General features: G+C 38.9%; 2 protein-coding genes across 3 annotated transcripts in view; both read right to left on the bottom strand.

Moving 5' to 3' along the window:
- The window catches only part of LOC575613 (serine/threonine-protein kinase A-Raf), a 46487-nt gene extending 40924 nt beyond the window's left edge, over nucleotides 1-5563 (bottom strand). For both annotated transcript variants that reach the window (XM_776001.5, XM_003725033.3), the window contains exon 1: nucleotides 5426-5563. In XM_776001.5, coding sequence (XP_781094.4) covers nucleotides 5426-5551 — 126 coding nt within the window. In that variant the 5' untranslated portion in view covers nucleotides 5552-5563. The remainder of the gene's footprint in view (nucleotides 1-5425) is intronic.
- A 1553-nt stretch (nucleotides 5564-7116) lies between these two features.
- The window catches only part of LOC575674 (E3 ubiquitin-protein ligase HUWE1), a 69980-nt gene continuing 55542 nt past the window's right edge, over nucleotides 7117-21554 (bottom strand). The window contains exons 65-80 of the mRNA XM_030972381.1: nucleotides 20911-21137; nucleotides 20190-20490; nucleotides 18765-19840; nucleotides 18240-18435; nucleotides 17770-17882; nucleotides 17189-17337; nucleotides 16623-16975; nucleotides 16108-16247; nucleotides 15463-15723; nucleotides 14553-14943; nucleotides 13954-14287; nucleotides 13445-13657; nucleotides 12441-12546; nucleotides 11467-11766; nucleotides 10802-10992; nucleotides 7117-9681 (exon numbers count right to left, since the gene is read on the bottom strand). Of these exons, the coding sequence (XP_030828241.1) occupies nucleotides 9579-9681; nucleotides 10802-10992; nucleotides 11467-11766; nucleotides 12441-12546; nucleotides 13445-13657; nucleotides 13954-14287; nucleotides 14553-14943; nucleotides 15463-15723; nucleotides 16108-16247; nucleotides 16623-16975; nucleotides 17189-17337; nucleotides 17770-17882; nucleotides 18240-18435; nucleotides 18765-19840; nucleotides 20190-20490; nucleotides 20911-21137 (4454 nt within the window). The 3' untranslated portion in view covers nucleotides 7117-9578. The remainder of the gene's footprint in view (nucleotides 9682-10801; nucleotides 10993-11466; nucleotides 11767-12440; nucleotides 12547-13444; nucleotides 13658-13953; nucleotides 14288-14552; nucleotides 14944-15462; nucleotides 15724-16107; nucleotides 16248-16622; nucleotides 16976-17188; nucleotides 17338-17769; nucleotides 17883-18239; nucleotides 18436-18764; nucleotides 19841-20189; nucleotides 20491-20910; nucleotides 21138-21554) is intronic.

The following is a 21554-nucleotide window of genomic DNA, read 5'->3' on the forward strand; positions in this document are numbered from 1 at the left end:
TTGCCATGACTAACCAGAGAGCACTTTTGGGAGACAAAGGGGAGAAAATGAAAGTAGAAGTTGACCGCTCAAGCCAAAAATGGCTTTAAAGAATGAGAAGACTTAAAAATCTACTAGTGTGTGTGTGTCTGTATTTGTGCACGTGTGTAGACATCTGTATCCAATGAAAACGAAAGTCTATTGTACTCAAAATAATCATACTACACTGTACATCAAAATTCAAATATTGGTATTCTTATTTTTTTAAAGTAAAATGGAGTGTATGTCAATTAAAACTGTATATTTTCCTGTTGAGAAATTCAACTTAAATGATAACTCTCTGTAAAAGCACACAAGTTGAATACCTTCCTAATTTTACGCAGTGATATTAGCCAATCAAGCTCGTAATCAAAGTAATACCCCCCCCCCAAAAAAAAAAAAAAAAAAAAAAAAAAAAATTACTGTTGCATACACTGTACATGTACAATGGAATTTTGTATGGACCACAATAATATGCACAAAATATTAGTCATACATTCACATGCTTTCTTGTATTTGCTGGCTAACTTTTCCTTCTTCTTCACCAAAGCCTCTTTTAGGAATATTTGTAGAAATATTATTTGCATAAAGGTATTATGTATTTTTTGTTTCTCAATACTATTACCCCAGGTATCTCTGCTTCTCCTGATCAACATGTCCATGTACAGTATACTGGTCAACAAAATCATACCTTGATTCCAATTCTAACATTGGTAAACTTCAAAGAATAGTCGGTTCTAAGTCAACTTATATGTACATGTACAGTACTACCAGTAATCCTATGAGGTATATTTTGACAACCATTATGAGATCGATATACCCAAAACATGCTACACAGACAAAAGGACAAAATAAAGAGAGGTGCATCTTCTAAGAGACATAGACACTTGTCTATATACATGTAGTTATTGCAAAAAAGTTATTGCAAGAAAGACTGTGAATGCAGTTGAACGCACTGACCATCATGCTTAGATCAGAAAGTGTGGAAAAGCTTTGCAAGTCCCACATTGACCTGTACAGCCATATCAAGACACTAGACATCATACCTATTAGTGTTGTAACATCACGGATATCTCAAATTCCGTTTAACCGCCAGTCAAAACCAGACGGTTTTCGGTTAAACGTTTAAAAAAAAAAAAAAATCTAATTTTTTTTATAATTTGTGTTATTAATTGGAAAATCAAAAGAAATCACATTATTAACAAATAATGTATATTATCTTAGCTCGGTTGACCGTCTGCTCAAGCTTTTGCTTATAACGGCGACCTTCTGCTGTCTTTCTTTATACACGCAATGGCCCAACGTATAGATTTACTCTTACTCATGTATTATATATTTGTTTCTATATTTTGTATATTGTTTGCATACCTTATGTTTTATATAATTATCCATATTTGTTGTATAACTGATTTGTTTGATTGCAGAAAATAAAGTCTTTGAAATTGAAAAAAAAAATAAATAATTAGAAACAAAATCATTGAACAAAAGCGGAGACTTTACTGTTGGGCATGCTTTGGAACAATGACTGGGTTCACTTTGTTTATGAAGCTAATGAATCTAGTACGCACGTGTATTCATGTATATAGCTCACGATCGTGATATTGCAGAGGTCAGGATTTGGGATTTAAATGGCACCAGTGAAGTATTGTGTATGTATTTCAAGGCTGGCCTGGGAACTAGTTTTACGAGTCAACTTCTCAATCTACAATCTTGCAATTGATTGTTATTGTGTAGATTGTTGCTCTGCAATTCAACAGTCAGGGCTGACTTATGATGACTAAAATGTCGCCCAAACTTGTTTTTGTTCAGTGATTTTGTTTCTAATTATGTACATTATTATTTTTTAAATTTTTATTTTTTAATTAAAAAACACAGGAAAACGAAACCGTCCAATTGAAAACAGATAGTGCCATGGACGGTCGGATACCGGTCGGATACCGGACGGTTAAACGTTTGACTACAGCACTAATCCTTATCATGAAGGAACAGGAACCAAGAGCTTTTCACTTGAAGTCAGTTGACCGCACTGACCAGTGATCAACTGACAGTGATGATTGGATCTGAAAGTGGGGTAAAGCTCTGCAAGTCCCACATTGACCTGTACAGCCATATCAAGACACTAGACATCTTCCTTGTCATCAAGGAACAGGAACCAAGAGCTTTTCCTCAAGGACTTCATGATGCCTGAATTCCTGTTGTAGCCTGGAACTGTAAATCTTGATGCTATGTGGATCCTATCGGATTTGACTGGGTCCATTATATGAGGGGAAGTGGGTGGGGGGGGGGGGTTCAATTTGTAGAACAACAAAAGGGTAGGGGGCAGTGTCATTTGTCTAATGTTATGATAGGTACGGCTGCAACCCTAAAGGTCATCTATGTGCCTGAAGTTACTACTTATAGATGGGGAGTTTTCCACTTCCAGGGTGTACCGAGTCATTTGCATGCATATTGATTTCCTAGGAATATGATTTTGGACATTTTTGAAAATCTGTAAATGAATAGGACCAAGGGTCAATTTATTTTTAAAAGCTGCCCCTTGCCTACATGTATGGGGATTTAACCAGAACAAGGGGCAATTTCTGAAGAACCAGGGGCAATTTTCCAAAAACAGATAATGACAACTAATTACACAAGTTATTTACGGTAAGTTTAAAAAAACAATGTTAATTTCATAATGCGAATATGATCAATGTTCACAAACCTTCCGCCACACTCTCAGCAAACACAAACGGTCTATGGTGGGAAGCTAATGGGCTGGCAGTTTGCCAGTGAGATTACTGCTACTAGATCTGCTGCACGCAAAATTACCGGGACTCGAAAGGTTCGCGGTGGGAAGCTCGCCGGCTAGATTTTTGACAAAACAACGTTAGATCGGCTGCTAGCAAAATGAAAGCATGAACGATCAAGAACATCGTAGGTTATTGAGAGTCTATTTGAGATGATATGATAAATTAGACCAACAAACAAACCTCGATAGATCTGTAATGACTATACAAATGCCAGTTTATTTTTCCATTTGACAATGCATATTGTCTGCGCAAGCCTGATGCTTCGCTTCTGTCAGTCTTTCACTGTGCCCCCATCCCCCCCCCCCCCCCCCCCTCAATGGAGAAAGGAAGGAAGGAAGGTGAAAAGAGTATCTCCCTCATATATGGTATTTATTTATTTATTTTTAAAATCCTTCAAGCCATTTGGCTAATCAAGAGTCAATGCAAATGAATCGGGAGCACTTGTGGGCGAAAAGGGCAATTAGATTTCTGTATATGTGCAGAAGCGCCATCTAGTGTTGCATTTTGACGTCATACAATTGCGCCTTGCCGTCTAGTTTTAGATGAATTACGGGCGCAATTGGTGACTTTTTGAGTGCAAATTTGCGCCCTGGGCCGGCTTATTTCAAGGCTTGTACAGGTGGATTAAAACAATAAGTTAGGTCTTGAGTTTCCTATTTTATGTTTCTTGTGATGGCCCTTTTTATTTTGCACAATTAGTAAATGACCTACAAGTCACTGCAAGAGAACCTTTCACTACATGTATACATGTATATGGTGTCACTGGGCCCCATTCAAGCTAATGATAATTTACATGAATCGATAAATGAAATACCCATCACAAGTACTGGGAACCTCGTCCCACTGCCTTTTGGTAATTCATTATAAATATTTTTTTAAAACTCAGGAAATGGCATCATGGTCATGCTGTGTTCATCTGATGTGATCATGTTCAAAGAATTTTTCTGTGTACATGAATGTATCAAGTTTTTCAGACATGCAATTTTTAATTGTGTAAATGATCAGTGACACACTCACTACTGGTATGTTAACTTCTGGTCACTTGCCTGTTAATTGGTCATTTTCGTAATGTAATTCAAATTGAATGCAAAAATCTTTAAGTGCCTTGTTATAAATGATTTCATTCACCTGTTACAAGTACAGTTAAACCTGTCTATAGCGTCTTTTACTGTTCTGTGGCTCAGTCGAGCGAAAACGAGGCAGAAAGCTAGTCGATAAATCTAGCAATGCAAGTTTATTTTAAGGCGTTTAAAAATTAAATTAACAAAGATTGGTTTGGTTTTAGTCAAAAGAAAAATACAAAATGATTTTACATATTTTTATTTCTTTGAAATTGTCCAGCCCAGGCGGGGAAGGACCTTTATTTTGCTGCGAGGTGCAGTTGAAGGCGCCGATTTGTGCATGTGAACTTGTCACAAATAATGGTTGTTTTTACAATTAAGGATGACAGACAGAAACCCTGACATTGGCAGCTAGTTTGGTTCTAGTTTCAGAGTGGTGAGTGAGTCGACACCCTGTGTATGATTGAGCTAGAAGACACTTTGGCACTAGTTCAGAATCATATCCAGACTTTGACCTGTAACTCTGGCGTAGAGATACCCTACTTAAACATACCAAATATCAAGTAAATATTCATCAAATGTGCAAATAATGGTAATGATTTAATGTTGACTTGTTGTTAAATGTTTCTTACCTGTTTTGTGTCAATTTTCTTCTTTTTGGGGGAGAATTTTTCAGAAAAAACATTGATATTAGTATACACTTTTTAACAGATTTCACTGCAAATCGCTGAACAATACAAGTGCATACCGATGGTGGTGGGTTGCGGGCGGGCGCACGCCTGTGTGAAGTTTATCTTTGGTCTCAGATCCCCATTACGGTAGATAGCTTCACACAGGCGCGCGCCCGCCCGCAACCCATCACCGGTATGCACTTGTATTGTGCAGCGGTTTGCCATGACACCTAAAGAAAATTGAAACAAAACAGGTAAGAAACATAATTTAACAACTTTTAAATCATGACCATTATTTGGACATTTGATGAATATTTACTTGATAATAATAATTGGTATGTTTTAGTAGGGTATCTCCATGCCAGATCGGTCACGGGTCAAAGTCTGGATATGATTCTAAACTAGCGCTGACACTTTTACTCACGGCGCCAAGCCAGTGCTCTAATGCTCTTTCGAGTTTCGGGCACGGGTGAGCATCGACGATTCGGGATCCCGTTTCAATTAAAATATGAAAAGTTAAAATTTAACGGGACGGTTCCAAGACAAGATTTCAAATCTAGTCTCTAGACAATAACACTGCCCATAAAACTAGTCTGACTCAACAAAAAAAACATCCATTCCGGGACAAACGCCAGCATAATTAAGTCAGCTGGCATCGGCTCACCCGGTCCGGAAAGGGCTTCAATACCGAGCCGGGCCGTGGCCGTGAGGGCCCGGGATCGTGATGATGATGATCGCACAGCTCAGTCACTCACATCACACTCACAGTCACTCGGGTCACTCACAGCTACACAGAATGGAATGAAAAACGGAACCGACACCTGCTTCAACAACTACTAAACAAGACATAAAAACAAGTGAAACGAAAAGAAAGTGAGAGGCTTACCTGCTCTGTTTTCGTTCTGTCCCCCATGTTGAAATAATCCGAGTGGCCATTGTCACAGCTGGGACTTTCACTCGCAAATTGCCCAGCCGAATAAGAAGCAGGGAATTCACTGCTGCTGGTCGCCATCTTTCTGAAGGGTTACTTGGTCACGTGACAAGTAGTCGCAGAGTTCGTCAAATGATCTGTATCTAGCTATAGCTAGCTAGCTGTAGCTGTACGTGTTGAATCGGCTACATTTACCAGGCACAGCTCAGAAGCCATATAGCTCCATAAATTTACTTGTACTTGTATGTAGGGGGATGCCAGCGGTATTTTAAAGTGTTTAGAGTAGATTTTGTTAGGTGAATACTTAATGAAAAGTGATTTAAAACTCAAATTCAAAGTATATTACATGTACTAATGTGAGATAAAAAAAATATGTCATCCCAGTTTCACATGCCTGGTTTTATGTCTTTAATTTCTCAATCTCCCCTTGATTTTTTACTCTTAACTCCTCAAGTTTAAGAATATGCAGTCACTAAAAAGCTGCAGTGCCACATTTTTAACCTAAGAGAGAAATAGAGAGGGAGAGGGAGAGACATAAAGAGAGAGAGAGAGAGAGAGAGAGAGAGAGGGGGAAAGAGAGAAGGGGAGGGCTAGAGAGAGGGAGAGAGATGAGAGAGAGAGAGTGACAGATAAATAGAAGAGAGAGAGAGAGAGAGAGAGAGAGAGAGAGAGAGAGAGAGAGAGAGAGCGAGAGAGAGAGAGAGAGAGAGAGAGAGAGAGAGAGAGAGAGAGAGAGTGTGTCCTCGTAAAACATGCTACTAAGTAGTCTACTTCCTACAAAATAAAGCACTCTTCAGAGAATCCCCGACTCTCAGACACCTATGGTGATTTATATCAACATGTTTATAATATACACCCTCTCATTCAAGAAACACACCAACATAAACATAAACATCATGTATGCAAATCTGAAGGTTCATTATCTACTTTCTTTGAGGCCACTCAAAAAATTTCATTCATTCAAACAATCTTTCAACATAACATCACCGATAAGCTTTCGTCTACATGGTTGGAAACAAGAAATGACTCTATTCTTCAACTTTGCGCTTTAAATCTGTATCAGTTAATATACAAATGTTTTTGTTGTTGATTATTACACTATATACATCTAGAACCATCATCATAATGATACAGTGTACCGACAGATTACAAGATAACTAGTCTAACTTGGTCTGCTGCAATGAAAGTGTGTCAATGGCTCCAAATGAAGGTCAATACAAGCCTCGACATCGTAACAGGTATGAAGATGATAATCCAAGGAAATCCCGCAGTTGGTATTCATAAAAGCGGACTACTTTATTCCTCCCGTTTATGGAGCGCCAGGTGTCAACTTCTCATTACATCAAGTTATCAGAATTTCATTATTTTCTCATTGTCATCTTTATTTGCTGCTACATAAGTTATTTATGACTTGATTTATCTTGCTTATCTTGTCACAGAATTACGCTTTTTGTTTTAAAGACCAAAAGAGAGAGCTTGCTTGACAAGTGGCACTCCATAAATCAATGAATTAACGGGAAAGTTAAGCCAGGCGTGACTCTATGAATATGATCCTATGAACACAAGCAGACGGACAAACACATAGCTCTGGTACAGCAGTACATTTGTAAACAAACCATTATAAAGAAAGACACTGAACTCAAAGATTAATTTTTCTCTCAATAATTCATCTTTTTAATTGGCAATGACCATCAACTTCTTTTGCACAGATGGCTAGAGGCCCCAAAACATCTTCCAACAATCTTCATCAATTACTTTCAAGTTTCCCTTGAATACAAGTCTGTGAAAACAATCCTTGTCTTTTTACACACACTCATATTTTCCACAATTCCTGAACAAAGAACAATAAATCCATTCAACACATTGAACCGTTCCCCCACATAATACAATCGCATCAGGAAATATGTTGAGAACATAATGATATGATGCAATAAAGTTATTGCTTCAAATGCATATATCATTCCTTAGTTTAAGTTCGTTAATCAAATACTATATTGTTTTTAATCTCATTTTATAGCAAGAATTTAAACTTTTTTGTATACATAACAAAAAGAAATCAAGCCCTTCACAGCTTTTATACCGTCAAAAACATTAATCATATGATATCAAGAACAATACAAGTATTTCAAGTCATCTCAGAATAACCCACTATCTTGTCTATTCCTCGTAGAAATGTACAATTCATAGTTGACAAATTATCTATTATACAAAGACATATCTAAATTGTTCTCAACAATAAGTATGACTGATAAACACTACACCCATGGAGAAATACTGGTATACAGAACTTATAATATGAACATCATAGGAAAAAAAACCTCCTCAACTTTGTCAAAACCTATCATTTCATAAACTACATATATTTCCTGTCAGGTCATAGATAATTCTTGATATTAGATGCTGCTTATAACATGGCATAGTCAAAGAAAGTCGTAAAGAGAAATAAAACATGCAATATAAGTAATCAAACCACATTACTGGCAATTTCAAGAGCTCAGCTTGCAACTTTATTTGAACAGAAGTGCTTTAAAAAGACCACACAGTTATACTGGCCTAAAACATGTCTTGTTTAATACTCTTACTTCGTCATGACAACATCTCATTATAATTTCTCAGATAGAAAAAAATAAATTACATGTACACGTCACCTTTTATCTTTTATTGTTTACTTGAGCATAAAATTCCTCCGACAAAATTAATTGGCCTTCATGGTGATAACAATCATAATCTATCAGGACTGTGTCACGCACATGTCTACGTGACTGGTATGTATGTTAACATGTATGTACATGTTGAATAGTAATTTTGATGATGGAATCCCCCAGTTTTTGATTTTGCTGCCTTGAGCTGAAGTGGGAATCCTTATAGTGTATGCAGACTTGCAAATAGTTTTTTTTTTAATTAGTGATTTTTGCAAGTGTATAAAGACAAGTTTTGGTTTTGGTTTTGATTTTGATTCTTTCTGAAAAATGAGCCTTTTAACATCCTCTAAAAAACCTCGTTAAAACAGATCTGCTCAAGAAATTCTAAAGTAATCATGTCCCATTTTATAGTTTTCAGAAATTTCAGGTCAAAGTCATGGATTTTTTAAGACTTAGTAAACTAAAATTGAGCTTGACAACCTGTCATACTAGGAAAAAAAACAGCAGCTAACAGGTAAGATTCATTTCCGCATACATTACCTACATAACTGGCCAAGTGAAATGAGAGCTCTTAATTTCCAGTCCAGTCCATATTTTAAACAAGTTTTTGTAACTTTAAATGCATAGTCGATACCTTGCATTAATCATCATCTCACATGAAACAAGTTTAATGAGATGAACGGAAGCACCTTTAAGGATACCTAGACTCTAGACCCTGCTTGATGCTAGCTAGCTCTCAACACTGACTCACTACCAATCAGCAACACATGTAAACTATTTGAATGTTAATACCTCACGATTGATAAATGAACAGGTATCCTCTACAACACGTTATGGATCTTTCCTCGTATTTCTGTTTTACCGTAATACAAGCTATCAAACTTACATTTGAAAAACAAAATGGAACACAAGAGGCTGTAATGGATATGCAAGTGGAAAGCCTCGGTTAATAGCATATCAAACACACCAAACTTTAACCATGAAACGGGTTTCTAACTAAAAAAAATGCAATATTTTCATCACTGTCAAGTTGTATCAGAGCTCTCTTGCAATAATTCAGTCAAGGACAACATGTTATGATGCAGATTAAGTACAAATGATGCTGCCACTATTAAACAGCAAGTATATTGATGATATTAATTCTTCCATTTGTAATACACCGAACTATATGGCCACCTCGGCCTATATAATGGTATGTTGTATATAAGGTATAAAATTCAAAGTTAAGAAAGATATATATGGACATACTAGTGGCTCTTATAATATCCCTATCAAAAACAAAAAAAATCCCAAAAACTTTATTTAAATCTTCCTTCAAATATATATTCAATGTTAATAACACAGTAATCTCTGGCATAAACTCTTCCTCCTTACACTGGGAAAAAAAAATGTTTACATATATATAATTTCATCAGAAAAAAAAGTCATAGATAAATGTCTTCCAGCATCCAACATCTCTGTGGATTCTAGGCAAGCCCAAATCCTTCAGTGCACTCTTCAATAGCCAAGAGGAGCATTCGACGAAGCTTGTCATACGTCTCATAGGCTGGCAAGTCTAACTGGTTGAAGCTGTACAAGAAAAGGAGAGTCACATCATCAAGAACATTGAAAGGCAATATCACAAATCAGTTTAAATTGGTATTTCTGGTTGAAATAAGAATATGTCATGTTTGAATACTGGTAAGGTATCTGTCTGCTGGGCTAAAATTCTGTGGTATAAAGACAAATAATCGCAAGATCCTTAAAGAAATACAGTTCTACTCATTTTCTTCACATTGCTAAAGTGAATGAGGAAACAATAATATAAAGGGATCCTGGCCATCATAAAGCAATACCCTGGTTATTATTGTTAATTTTGTAAAATGATCTTTCTTAAGTAGTTACAGTGTTAATTTTGAGCTGGTATCGTATTTCTAAAAGCATGAATAGATATTGTCGATGTTGATAGCAAGTTTTACACTTCGTAATAAAAAGAACATCTGATTTATAAACAGATATCTTTGACACATGTCATAACTACATCTTCACAAGTAAGGCTCGCTCAGACATGACGCAGCAAAACCATAGCATTTTTTAATTTGTTATGATGGCGTAAACAGACCTGCCAACCTCTGGAGTTCAAAAACTGTATTCTTTAATCCCAAAAGTTGTATTTTACTGACAAAAGTTGTATTCTTAAAAATGAACACGGACTGTTACGCGGATCAATGCCTCTTACAGTTCCTACATACAGGAAGAAATTTCTTAAAGGATCGTTGGTTGAATATGCATGATTTTGTCACGATTGGTGCGTTCGATTAACCAATGAACATCCCCAAATTGCCGATGTGAGATGCTTGTAGGATACTTTATAGGACAGAATGGGCATTTTGCCATTGAAAATGGCACACACACACACAAAAATCATATTTTATTGAGGAAAATCGTACTGTCGTATTTGCTTCTAAAAATGGTACTAAATACGACTAAATCGTACTGGTTGGCAGGTCTGCGTGCAATGTAGTATGCTTCACATTTCTGTATCTTATAACACAGAGCTCGGTGAATATTCCCAAGTCCTTTGTTGCATGCAGTTGCCATTCATTTACATTTTTTTACAAACTGTGGCGGCGTTTTTTAGCGGCGGTTTACCGTGCCTTATCTGAACGAACCTTTATAGTCATCACAATACAACCTTCCGAGTGCTTACCATGTATGAGCAGTTGGCAGTCTATCTGTAGACCTGTCATCGCGATGGATCTGGAATTTCTGAGGTCCGTTCATGCCTTCCAGTGATGCAAACCCTTGGAGGGGCACCTTGGATGTTCCAGTCACAAACTGGACAAACTTGGCCCTTGTGGCTTGATCAAAGGAGCGTAGCGCTCTCCAGAACCACTGGATCTGAAGTTGGAAGGGAGTAATCGTTTATATTTAATTTGTGTGTAATATGTATTTTGTCTTTACTATTTTACATGAGCTATCTTGCTTTCTAGGTTTCCAAGTTTTCATAAATGAGATGGAAGTAAAGCTGATAGAACATATCTTTGTTCTTATTCACAATGTATAAGTGACCTAGTATCATACCTCACAGTTGTTGGGAGGAAGCATGTATCATTTAATAATAATAATAATAATAACCTTGGCTTCTATAGTGCATTTCATCTTTGGAGAAAATAACAATGTGCTTTACAATATGATAACAACAAAATTACTTCCAAGAAACGTATTATGTTTACTATCATTCCACTTTTAAAGATTGTTTTCCTCTTATTCATATCGTAAAGGAAATTATAAAATATCCTAGAGGTAGAAGTTTCCACACAGACTGTGAAAATATGATAAGAAGCCCAACAAAAACAAAGATTCCAAAGTTACCTGCAGAGAGTTGCTCTGATACTTGTGGTACTCTGTGTTGGCTTTGAGATCATCCACATCAATGGTAGGCAGCCCAGCAATCAGCAGCTCAAGCTCCTGCTCATTGAAGATACCAATCAGCTTCTTAGGGATAATGTCATAGAAGCCTTCTAGGAAGCTATCGATCTGCTTGCGGATGGCTGACGTCATCTTCATCTGACATACAAGGTGTACGTACTCCTGTTTGTTGTCCTCGGTCACAATCAGATTGCTGCCGTTGGGCTTCAGGTCTCTCGCTTCTGTCACTCCAAACTCTTCAATCTGTAAGGAGTATATTCAAAGTCAACATCAAAATGTTGTATTGATCATGCACAAAATAATTGTTAAGAGGATAACAAATAATTAAATCCAACATTAATTCATGACATAATTTCAAAATCCTAAAGCTTCAGTAGCAATGTCTTGAGTTATGTAAGCTGGAAAGTTTATATTTTATCGTTAGTATAAGTTCTATTATGTAGTATCATTTTATTGTTTTTGCACCACAGCTCTTTTTAAATGTACATTTAGTTTACCAGAGGTAAATCACTCCACAATCCCATTTTCCATATTTCTTCCCTGTGAAATCCATCTACTGTCAGTGGAATAATACATAAATATGAACTTTCTCTGTTTGTTGTATGAAGACAGTTCTGTGACTCATGCTCTCGCAAAATTTGCTTTGGAGTCAATTTCCAACATTAATTGATTGCCTGCCCTGGGGCCCGTTTCATAAAACTTTGTATCTAAAACAAATTTCTATGACAAATTTGCTCTCAGCCAATCAGATGCCATAATTTCAGTAGCTTGTAACTTGTTACTGATATCAAGTTTTATGAAACAGGGTCCTGGAATTTCAACCCTGGAAAATACATTACACCTAACCCGAACCCAAACTCTCAAACTAACCCAACCCGAGTGCAACCATAAGACTAGAGGAGAAAACAGACACATACCTCAGTACTGAAGGTCAGATCATAACCAAGTTCAGAGACATCATGCTCCAACAGGAATACAAGTCCTTGGTAGAAAGCATAGTCTTCACTCTCCATGTCAGTGTATCTGGGGGAGGAAATAAATTGGATTACAATGAGATTAGATATTTAGAAATGTTGATCACCACTTTGTTATTTATATCAAAAGGGTTAACAACCTGTCTATTTTGATAGGTTAACAGCATATTAATATGACTGATCACATTACTTAAAAGAGACAAATCAAAATCCTGTACTGTATTTCATGAAATTGAGTGATATTGACTACTATCACTTCTTTCGATCCATCACGTTGTTTAGCGTGGACAAAAATAACATTTTGATCCTTTTCCATTTTAACAGAAGAACATAAATAAAAAGAATTCCACATAATGTGGTTCTTTGAGTCAGTGTGGCGTAGTTAAACTAGGAAGAAAATACCAATGTCCAAAACTTAGCTTCTGTAGACCACACGTATAGAAAGGTAAACAGACTGATGCTTTGCTTTAGTTGTGTATTTTATATTGCACTCACCAAGAAGCCATGGGTTAATCAGAATGAACACAAGGTTTTTCAATGGTGCTAATCAAGGAAACAGATTGAGAACTAAAATTCTAAATGTATATCCATGTATGGTAACTAGAAAGTTCATACATAACCGCTTGGTTCTTGAAATAACGTGATCACAAGCTATTTTTGCATACATAATGAGCCCTATGACCTTTGTGCTTTTGACTCCAAAAAATGATCAGTTCATTTGCTGTGCAAGATACATACATGACCCTAGTTTGGCGGGAATCCACCAATTGGTTCTTGAGATAACGCGATCAACAGAACGTGATGTACGGAAGGACAACCTGAAAACATAATGCCTCCTGCTACTTTGTAGCGGAGGCATACAAATTAACAGGTAGAAAAAACCTGATAGATCTCAACATGAATGTTCCTAGAGAGGAAGATAAGTAGAGCAAGGAATGGAATCTTACTTGACTGGCTTCCCAAGGATATGCTTGTAGAAGGAGCGAGAGAAGTAGCACTCCAGAAGCTTGTTGTCATAGATGGCTTTAGCCATGATGCGGCCCACAAACTTGAAGTAGCTGAGATGGTTGGAGTTGCAGTGGGACGATGGGTTGGGGATGTAGGTTACTCTGTCTCCGGGTGAGGTACGGAAGAGGGCATACATCTGGTTGAAGATCTCCCTGTAAAGAAGAGAATCAAATAGTATTGCAAATCTTTGATTCAAATAAATGATTTGGATAATGAGAATCATTAATAACTATTTCTTCTTGTTTCCATACATGACATTGTCTCATGTGATTGATTAAAACAGTGTTGAAACGAACTTGAAAAAAACTACATACGTGCTGTGCATGTGCAGCATGAAGCCTAAGAAATTAAAATGGGAAGGATTAAGGGTTTGAACTCTGGCCATTGCCTCAAACGAGCACCCCCCCCCCCCCATTGATAACAAAACAAAATGAACAAAAGGACTCACTTTGAGATAATGAGATACCACTCCCTGAGCAGTCCTCCAGCATCCTGGCCTTCTTCTCCCTCAAAGACCACATAGAAGCGGTTCTTCCACTGCTCCGGGGTACGACGGTGCAACTCACGATACGAGTCCTCAAACACATGCTCCCTTCTCACATGGATAGCCATGTCTTCTCGCCGCATTCCTTCGTCACCTCGCTCCATCTCCTGACGGAAGTAACGTCTCTTGACGTCGAAGTCGAGGATGCGTACGTGGTTGACGAGCACGGAGAAAGGCCCCTCGGAGAGATGGATGGTAGATTGGCGAAGGATCTGGTTCAGCACGTTGCGATGTTTCTCTACAAAATATGAAATGGTATAAATTGCTATTAAAATACACAAAGGTACACACAAGTCCCGTTGAAGTAGCATTAAACATATTTTAAACAGTATATATATTTTTTTTACATATCCCCATTTTTCTGCCAGACAATATTGCTTATAATAACTGTTCAGAGCACTTCAGCATTTTGTTTTCATAACTTTTTTGGGGGGAAACAGTGTATTTCCAAAAATTTGTGTGCTTTGCACAGAAAGATAATGTCAATGTGATGAATATCTCACCTGCAAATGTTAAGAACTTCTGTATATCACACGGCATGTTAGGAGTAACGATGGACGTGACTGAGCTCTCCCTGGCAAAGAATCCTGCAGTATTTGGCATGGGTGAGATGGGACCCATGTCGGAGGCACTACTGGTGAGCCCTTCTCTATGAAGGGCCTGTGAGGATGAGGAGGCAGAGGGTTGAGAGGATTCGGGTGCAGCGGCGGCGGATGCCTTGCCGGCATCCTTGTCAGAGGCATGGACGAGGAAAAAGGCCTCTACAGCAGGTTGTAGGACAAGCACTGCATGGGTGTCTGGTGTGAGGGAGAGCTCTGTAAGACATGTGCTAAGGGTGTCCCACAGCTCCTCCAGGCCTAGGAGGTCACTCAGCTGAGGACCATCGTCATCATCCTGTAGAAAATGAATTTGGTGTTAAGAATGAACATGTTTAATGTAACACAACACAACACAACACAAAAGTTACCACAACTGTCATCTATAAAGGAATAAAGAAGGGAAATTTTACAGTTTGAAAGGTAGATGGAAATCTTCAGCAAAGATTTACAGTATAATGATTTACTTTAATGACAGAACAAATGGATTGTCTGTATCTGTATAACATATCCACGTTTTGGATTGACCCTAAGAAAGGAATGTAGTTACAAATTCACACATGCCTATCCAACCACATTAATGTTTGCATCCTATCGGTTACCAGTTTAACACCTGTGTGGAGAGTGGCAAATGTAGACTAATGTCTTACCCAAGGACATTAGTGGCATGGCGGGACTCCAACTGTGAACCATGTGATCCACTGTCCTGTGACTTATCTACTGGACCACAACACCTCTACATCAAACATCCTTTATTGGACCTGTTCAATCATGAGAATAAGTAAGTTCACAATTATTTTACAGAAAAACATCTTACCTCATGTTTCTGACTGGACGTGGTGCTGGTTGATGCTTGTCGCTCCAGTTGTCGTGCTCCCACCCCTTCTGGCAGTTGAACAACAGAGTCTACCTCCATGGGTGTTTCTGCAGGTGCAGAGGGAGTGCGTCCAGGATTCACCACCTCTCCAGTGTCAGTGACTGTGGATGAGGCGACAGGTGGTGGCTGTTCCGTGACTGGTGTGGTGTTGGCTGTGCCTGATGGCGTGCTAGCAGCTGAGCTTGTCTCTGCACCAGATGCCTATTGTGCCAGATAGATTAATCCGAATGGAATAAGTTATGTCATTAAAATGGAAAAATGGCATTTGTATTTATTCTTCACTCCAATTACTGGCGCTAATCATTTCATCTATTTAACATTATAAATAACATAGTTGACACTTTTTCCTCACAAACACATTTCATCTTTATAAATAAAATGTTTGAGATATCAAAGACTATTATTCTTCATTACAGGATTTTAAAAAAAATTGCTGTTTACATCTAATACTGCAAAATTCCATGACAAGGACCAACTCTTCCTCAGGCCAAGTACGAGAATGAGAGAAAGAGAGAGAGAGAGAGAGAGAGAGAGAGAGAGAGAGAGAGAGAAGAGGAGAGAAGAGAAGAGATGAGATGAACTCACCCCTTGTGATGTCTGGCTGTTCTGTCTGTCAGTCTGTCTGCTACTCGCTGGGACTGTGCTGCGTCTACTCATCATCTGCATCAGCTCTGTAGCATTGGTTTCCAGGGCAGCTACAGCAGCAGCAATGTTAGGACCACCCACTGTTAGAAAAGTACAAATTCATTCTAGTGAAGCAAGTACTCTAGAAATCAAGTAAAATTGTCTTATAATTGCTATATGCCCTGTCATTTGTTATACCTCCCCCCTAAATACAGCAATAAGAAGTCAGACAGGACAGAAATCACGGTATCATTTTTACAAAGCCGTCCTGTGCAGGTTTGCCAACATTTCTTTGAACCCCATGTATCAAGATTAACATTTCAATGGGATAACATAAACATTAGTTTAGTTGACCATGTAAGGGGTAATAACCATAAAAATGTCTCGCAATAGTCTTTAAAAGTTGATGGTTCAATAATAATTCAGGATAGGTATCTATTGAGAACACATGGCTTGCCTACGCTATCGCTACTTACATCTCTGAATATCAGCAACCCGCTTAGCCTTCTTGGCGACCTCTCGCAGCTGGATGATGACCTTGAGCATCCTCAGCAGGAAGTTCTGGTTTGAAGTCTTGCCCGTAAAGAGTCCCATGGATTGCAACCGAAGCTCAAAGCCGGTTCTCTTGGCGCCTGTGGTAGGGGCATTGATAACAATACTTGTGCTGGGGCTGTAGCGATCTGTGATGTAGCCCTGAAGGGCTGAGACAGTCGAGGAGGTACCAGAGGCCGAGTTGGTATTGCTATCGTCTGGATCTTCGGGGGATGTGTCTGTCTGGAGCTGTCTTGCTCGGTAATCCTGGACCTCACGATGGAGCTTCAAAATATCTCTGTGGTTTGTAAGAACAATGATGATATCAATTAGTCCTATTTAACACCAAGTAGAAAATATGATCACCATGTAACATATAGATTTTTAGCAATGGCCTAAATGGGGTTCAAATAACTAACGTTGTTATGTTGTTTAACTTCCGATGCACATCAGCAAAAATGAAACCAACAACAAAAGTCATGATAACCGCATTACTAAAGATCTTTCTTACCTGCAGAGCGTCTGGCCAAGTTCTTGTGCTCCTCGGAGTAAGAGTCTCAGGACAGCTTCCCTAGTGGTAGAGTGACCCCTAGATAACTGCATCAACATTGTGGTAGCATCCTCAAGACCATCTTCTGAACAGGTATGTGCTGTCAACACCTAAGTAACAGGTGATAAAAACAAGTGAGGGATGTTCACATCATTTTGAAATTTTTTTGGTGAACAAAACTTGCTTCCAAACTAATAAAGATTGTACTAATATTGTTTCTCTAAACTTGATTATATGGATAACATATTTTTGGTTTGGATGAATACAAGTCACATCCCGGATACATCAGAAAAACCAAGACGTTTGATAGGAAATGGTTACACTTGGTCCAAAGTAAGTGTCTTGCAGCATCCAAGGTGCATGATTTCACGGGGGAGGGGGGGGGGGGGGGGGGGATAAAGCAGATTTGGAAATTGAAGTGCTTTCAGAGAAAATTTATCCTTGGCATCGTTTTCTGAAACCCCCCATGTTTGGCATAAGCACAAGGGTATTTTAGAAAGACTGTAGTATTGACTGCGAGTATAGAGCGGAAAGAAACATACCTCAACAGCTAACTGGAGGAGGTTTTCATCTACCAATGTCTTCTCAGGGACCGGAGGTTCTGTCTTACTGCTTGATGACTCTTCCTCATTGACACTCTGTGTACTTGGAAGCTCTGTAAATTTAAGAACATCATAAAAGGTATATCATTGCAGCTTCATTTCTCTGTCAGTTGTGCTCCCAAAAAGAAATACTATTCTGCATCTAGTCTTGTAAGAATTAAGCATTTAGCTACCTCTCAAAACATTTTAACACTAAATCAGACATTTCAGCTCCTGCTGTCATCATCTTTCAAAGATATTTGATACGAGTAGTCAAATAATTACTCATTGACTTATATACTGACAGGTTAAAGATTTTTGAATGCTATGGAGTTATTTATCGAAGAAAACAACAAAAATGTGCCTTTCATACAATGGGTCGGACATTTTTGAACCTGTAAATCTTACAACTTGTAGCGAGGTAAACCTACCTTGTGAGGCAGTATCCATGGGACTACCTACAGGAGGAGTGATGGCTGAACTACTGGTGTCCTCACTGGCGGCTTGTCCTCTGCTTGACTGGTCACCACAAGAGGGCGCTGCTACAGCCAAGATAGACGAGGATCGATTTGATGAGCTTCTGACCGCATCTGACAGGTATGAGTTTGGTCTCCGTATGACACCAGACTGCAAAAGAAGAGAAATATTGGATGTTAATCAAAGAAAAACAGAAGTTTCATTGTATGTCCCAAAAAATAATTGCACTATTTGATTCTACAAGAGACTCTACTTTACTGTCGCTGTCGGTGGGTACAAAGAAAGCATTTCTCCTATAATTCACGAAATCTGCTTAAGATGTGGGCAAGAATACGGCATTAACAAGCATTGTAATGATGTACTACAAAAATACAATATGTAACTTTAACTGTATCAGGTTTTCTATATAAAACAAGATAGGGTATTACGTCCACCACGTTTTCCTGAACTGAAAGTGTATTAGATGAACTGTAACTCACCTGCAGACTGCTGATCTTATCCTTGTCTCCATCTGGTAAGGAGCTGGTTACCATGGACAGCAGATGTAGGAGCTTGTCAGTGAGAGCTGTACTACGCTTCACCACAGGGTGCGACAGCATAGCCATCAGTTTGGAAAGAGCTGAATTACTAGTATCTGGGTCCTGGCCTTCCTTTGCTGCAGGAACCGTTGAAGGCCGGGATGTCACTTTGCCTTTCCTGCCCTGACTGGTGTTGTCCAGTCGTACCAGAAGGTCCCAGAAGTCCAATTCTATTTTGTTACTAGCTTTGGAATCACCCTGACTTGCACTTGTCTTTGCTTCCTCACCCATTTCTTGACTGGAAGTGAGCGTTGACTTACGTTCATTGTTGCTAGAGGCACTACTACTCATATTTGATAAACCAGGAATCCCTGAGAAGTCTTTGAGAGAGTCTTTCTTGCTCGCTATGGGAATAAATTGGTATGGAAACTCCTTGGCTAGAGCAAGGAGAGCGTCCATGACATGTCTGCACACCATTGGTGCTACTTGCGGGTGTATGCAAACTAGAGAACCTTGCTTGTCAGAGCTCTTTTTGCTGGACCTTTGCACCTTGAAGACACTAGCACGGCATCCTAAGGCAGCGTCCATGCTGATTGAGAGCCAGGAAGGCTGCTGATAAGCCTTTCCTGAACCAGAGTCCATCTTCTGCAGGGGCATCATATCTGCTTCGGCACTTGCTACCTTGCCATCACCTTGTGTCTTACAGGCCTTGGTGCGCTCCATGATGCTGAGTAAAGCCTGAAGGATCCACTGCCTTGTAGGCTGATGGAAGCTCAGGTTACGAAGCACTCGTAGCAGACGTACCAGATTAAGCTTGGGTTCATTGACAAATAGGAGTACCAGAAGGCAGGTCAGAGCCTCAAGGTCCACCAGCTGTCTGCCCTGGTTCTGAGTGATTGAACTAAACACTCCTTGCTGTCTGGAGTGACTGCCGCCTCGATTGGAACCACTACCTCCCCAACCCCATGACTGGCCTGTTTGACGGGGTACAGACAAACGATAGTAGTTCATTCCATGCCCCAATCGACCTTGCAAACCTGTGTCAAGAAGAAGAAAATTCACTTTATAAGATACTATAGTTTACATATAACTCCAACAGTCAATTTTTTAAATCGCACATGTATTTCTAAAGCAATTGTTATATTTAGTTCAAATAAAATCATAAATCAAAAGATAACGAATGCAAATATTCCTCAAATGAATGCGTATTTGGTGCTGCTTCATCAGGCAACCCTGGATATCAATTCCCTCAATCATGACCCCTAATGACTGGTCTCATGCAGTTTTTAGGTTGGTGTCGGTTGGGAATGTAATATCAGGATGGACTTGTGTCCCACCATGGTAGCTTGATGGGACAACCTACTAGTCCGCTACCCTGTAAAGCACCTGAATAGCGGAGGATAGCACTCAGCATACCAGTCTCCCTCAGCAGTCGATCCTGCATGAGCTGACGATGTCTCAGGACGCGGTCCAGTCGGAGAGCCTGGGCTTCAGCAGCGATGTCAGCAGGAAGAACTGCAAGCACACTATCGTCCATGTCGGCAAGGACTGTCTGACGGAGTCCAGGGGGCAGGTTCTGGATGAAGGCTGCAGGGTCCACTGGTTCAGCGGGTACAACAGGAGCGGATGTGCTACTCTGGGCAGCCAGGGTGTGACGTTGCTGTTCAGCTCGTTCTTGTGCAAGTACCTATCAAGAAAAGTTAACAGTTCAGTTATATTTCCACTTGAAAGTGATGTGGTTGAATGTTTTGCAATGCTAACTTCACATAGTTCAACGCATGTAATTACTGAACAAATGTAATAGAAAAAGTGGCCCTTCCTCTCCACTTTATACAATCATTTGATTGTCTCTGTCTCTGTACTTTGTTTATACTAACAACTGCTTCAAAAGGAAATTTCTCTTGAAGTTATTCACGCTCTATAACATCTGCTTCACTTAAACTATGTCAACTACTTCAAGCACCATCATCATTGACATTAATATATTGTCAATACCACAATCACAATTATTATTCTCTATGTATGATATCTATTGTCAACAAATGTAATAAAGGGCAACGGTGAAAAGAACCTCATCAGAAACAAAAAAATTAAAGATAAGTCTTACCTCTTCTTGTATATGTGGTGGCAGAGCAGCTAAGAACTCGGGGTTCACCTGACTAAGTGAAATTGCAGGTTCGCCTGGAGCTGATGGAGGGGTAGATGCTGCTTGTGTGGCAGCCTGATGAGGGGCATTGCGTATACCCAGGTGTTCCTGGAGGACTTCTTGCCTGATGTTCTCTGGTAGAGCAGCAAGGAACGATGGATCTACACCCTCTGGTAGACCACTGACCCCTGGAATTGATGAAGAGGTAAAATATGGACTCAAATGATAAAGATTGGGCAAACTGTAAACATAAACAAATTTGTTTGCTTAATTTTCTCACCAGTGGGACACAAACCAAAAATAATTTAAGATTATTTGGTACATGTCCACCATAGAAAGCGTTAAAATGATTTCCAATCATGTTTTCATAATTGTTGAAAGCAATCAGTAACATTAATCTGTTACAAAATAAAATATATTTTTCTCACATTCGATGGATCATGCACATTTCTCTGTTTATCTTGGGGGGAGGGTAACTGTTTGGAGAAAACTATCAAAACAGATAAAATTTGAATATCTAATAAATTGATTTATCTGCCATAGGCTGTGGAAATTTAAAAGTATGCACAAAATTACAAATTCTCAAATGACTGGAACTCAGCACA

This window comes from Strongylocentrotus purpuratus, unplaced genomic scaffold, assembly GCF_000002235.5.
Source record: "Strongylocentrotus purpuratus isolate Spur 01 unplaced genomic scaffold, Spur_5.0 spur5_scaffold_6, whole genome shotgun sequence".
Taxonomy (NCBI): domain Eukaryota; kingdom Metazoa; phylum Echinodermata; class Echinoidea; order Camarodonta; family Strongylocentrotidae; genus Strongylocentrotus; species Strongylocentrotus purpuratus.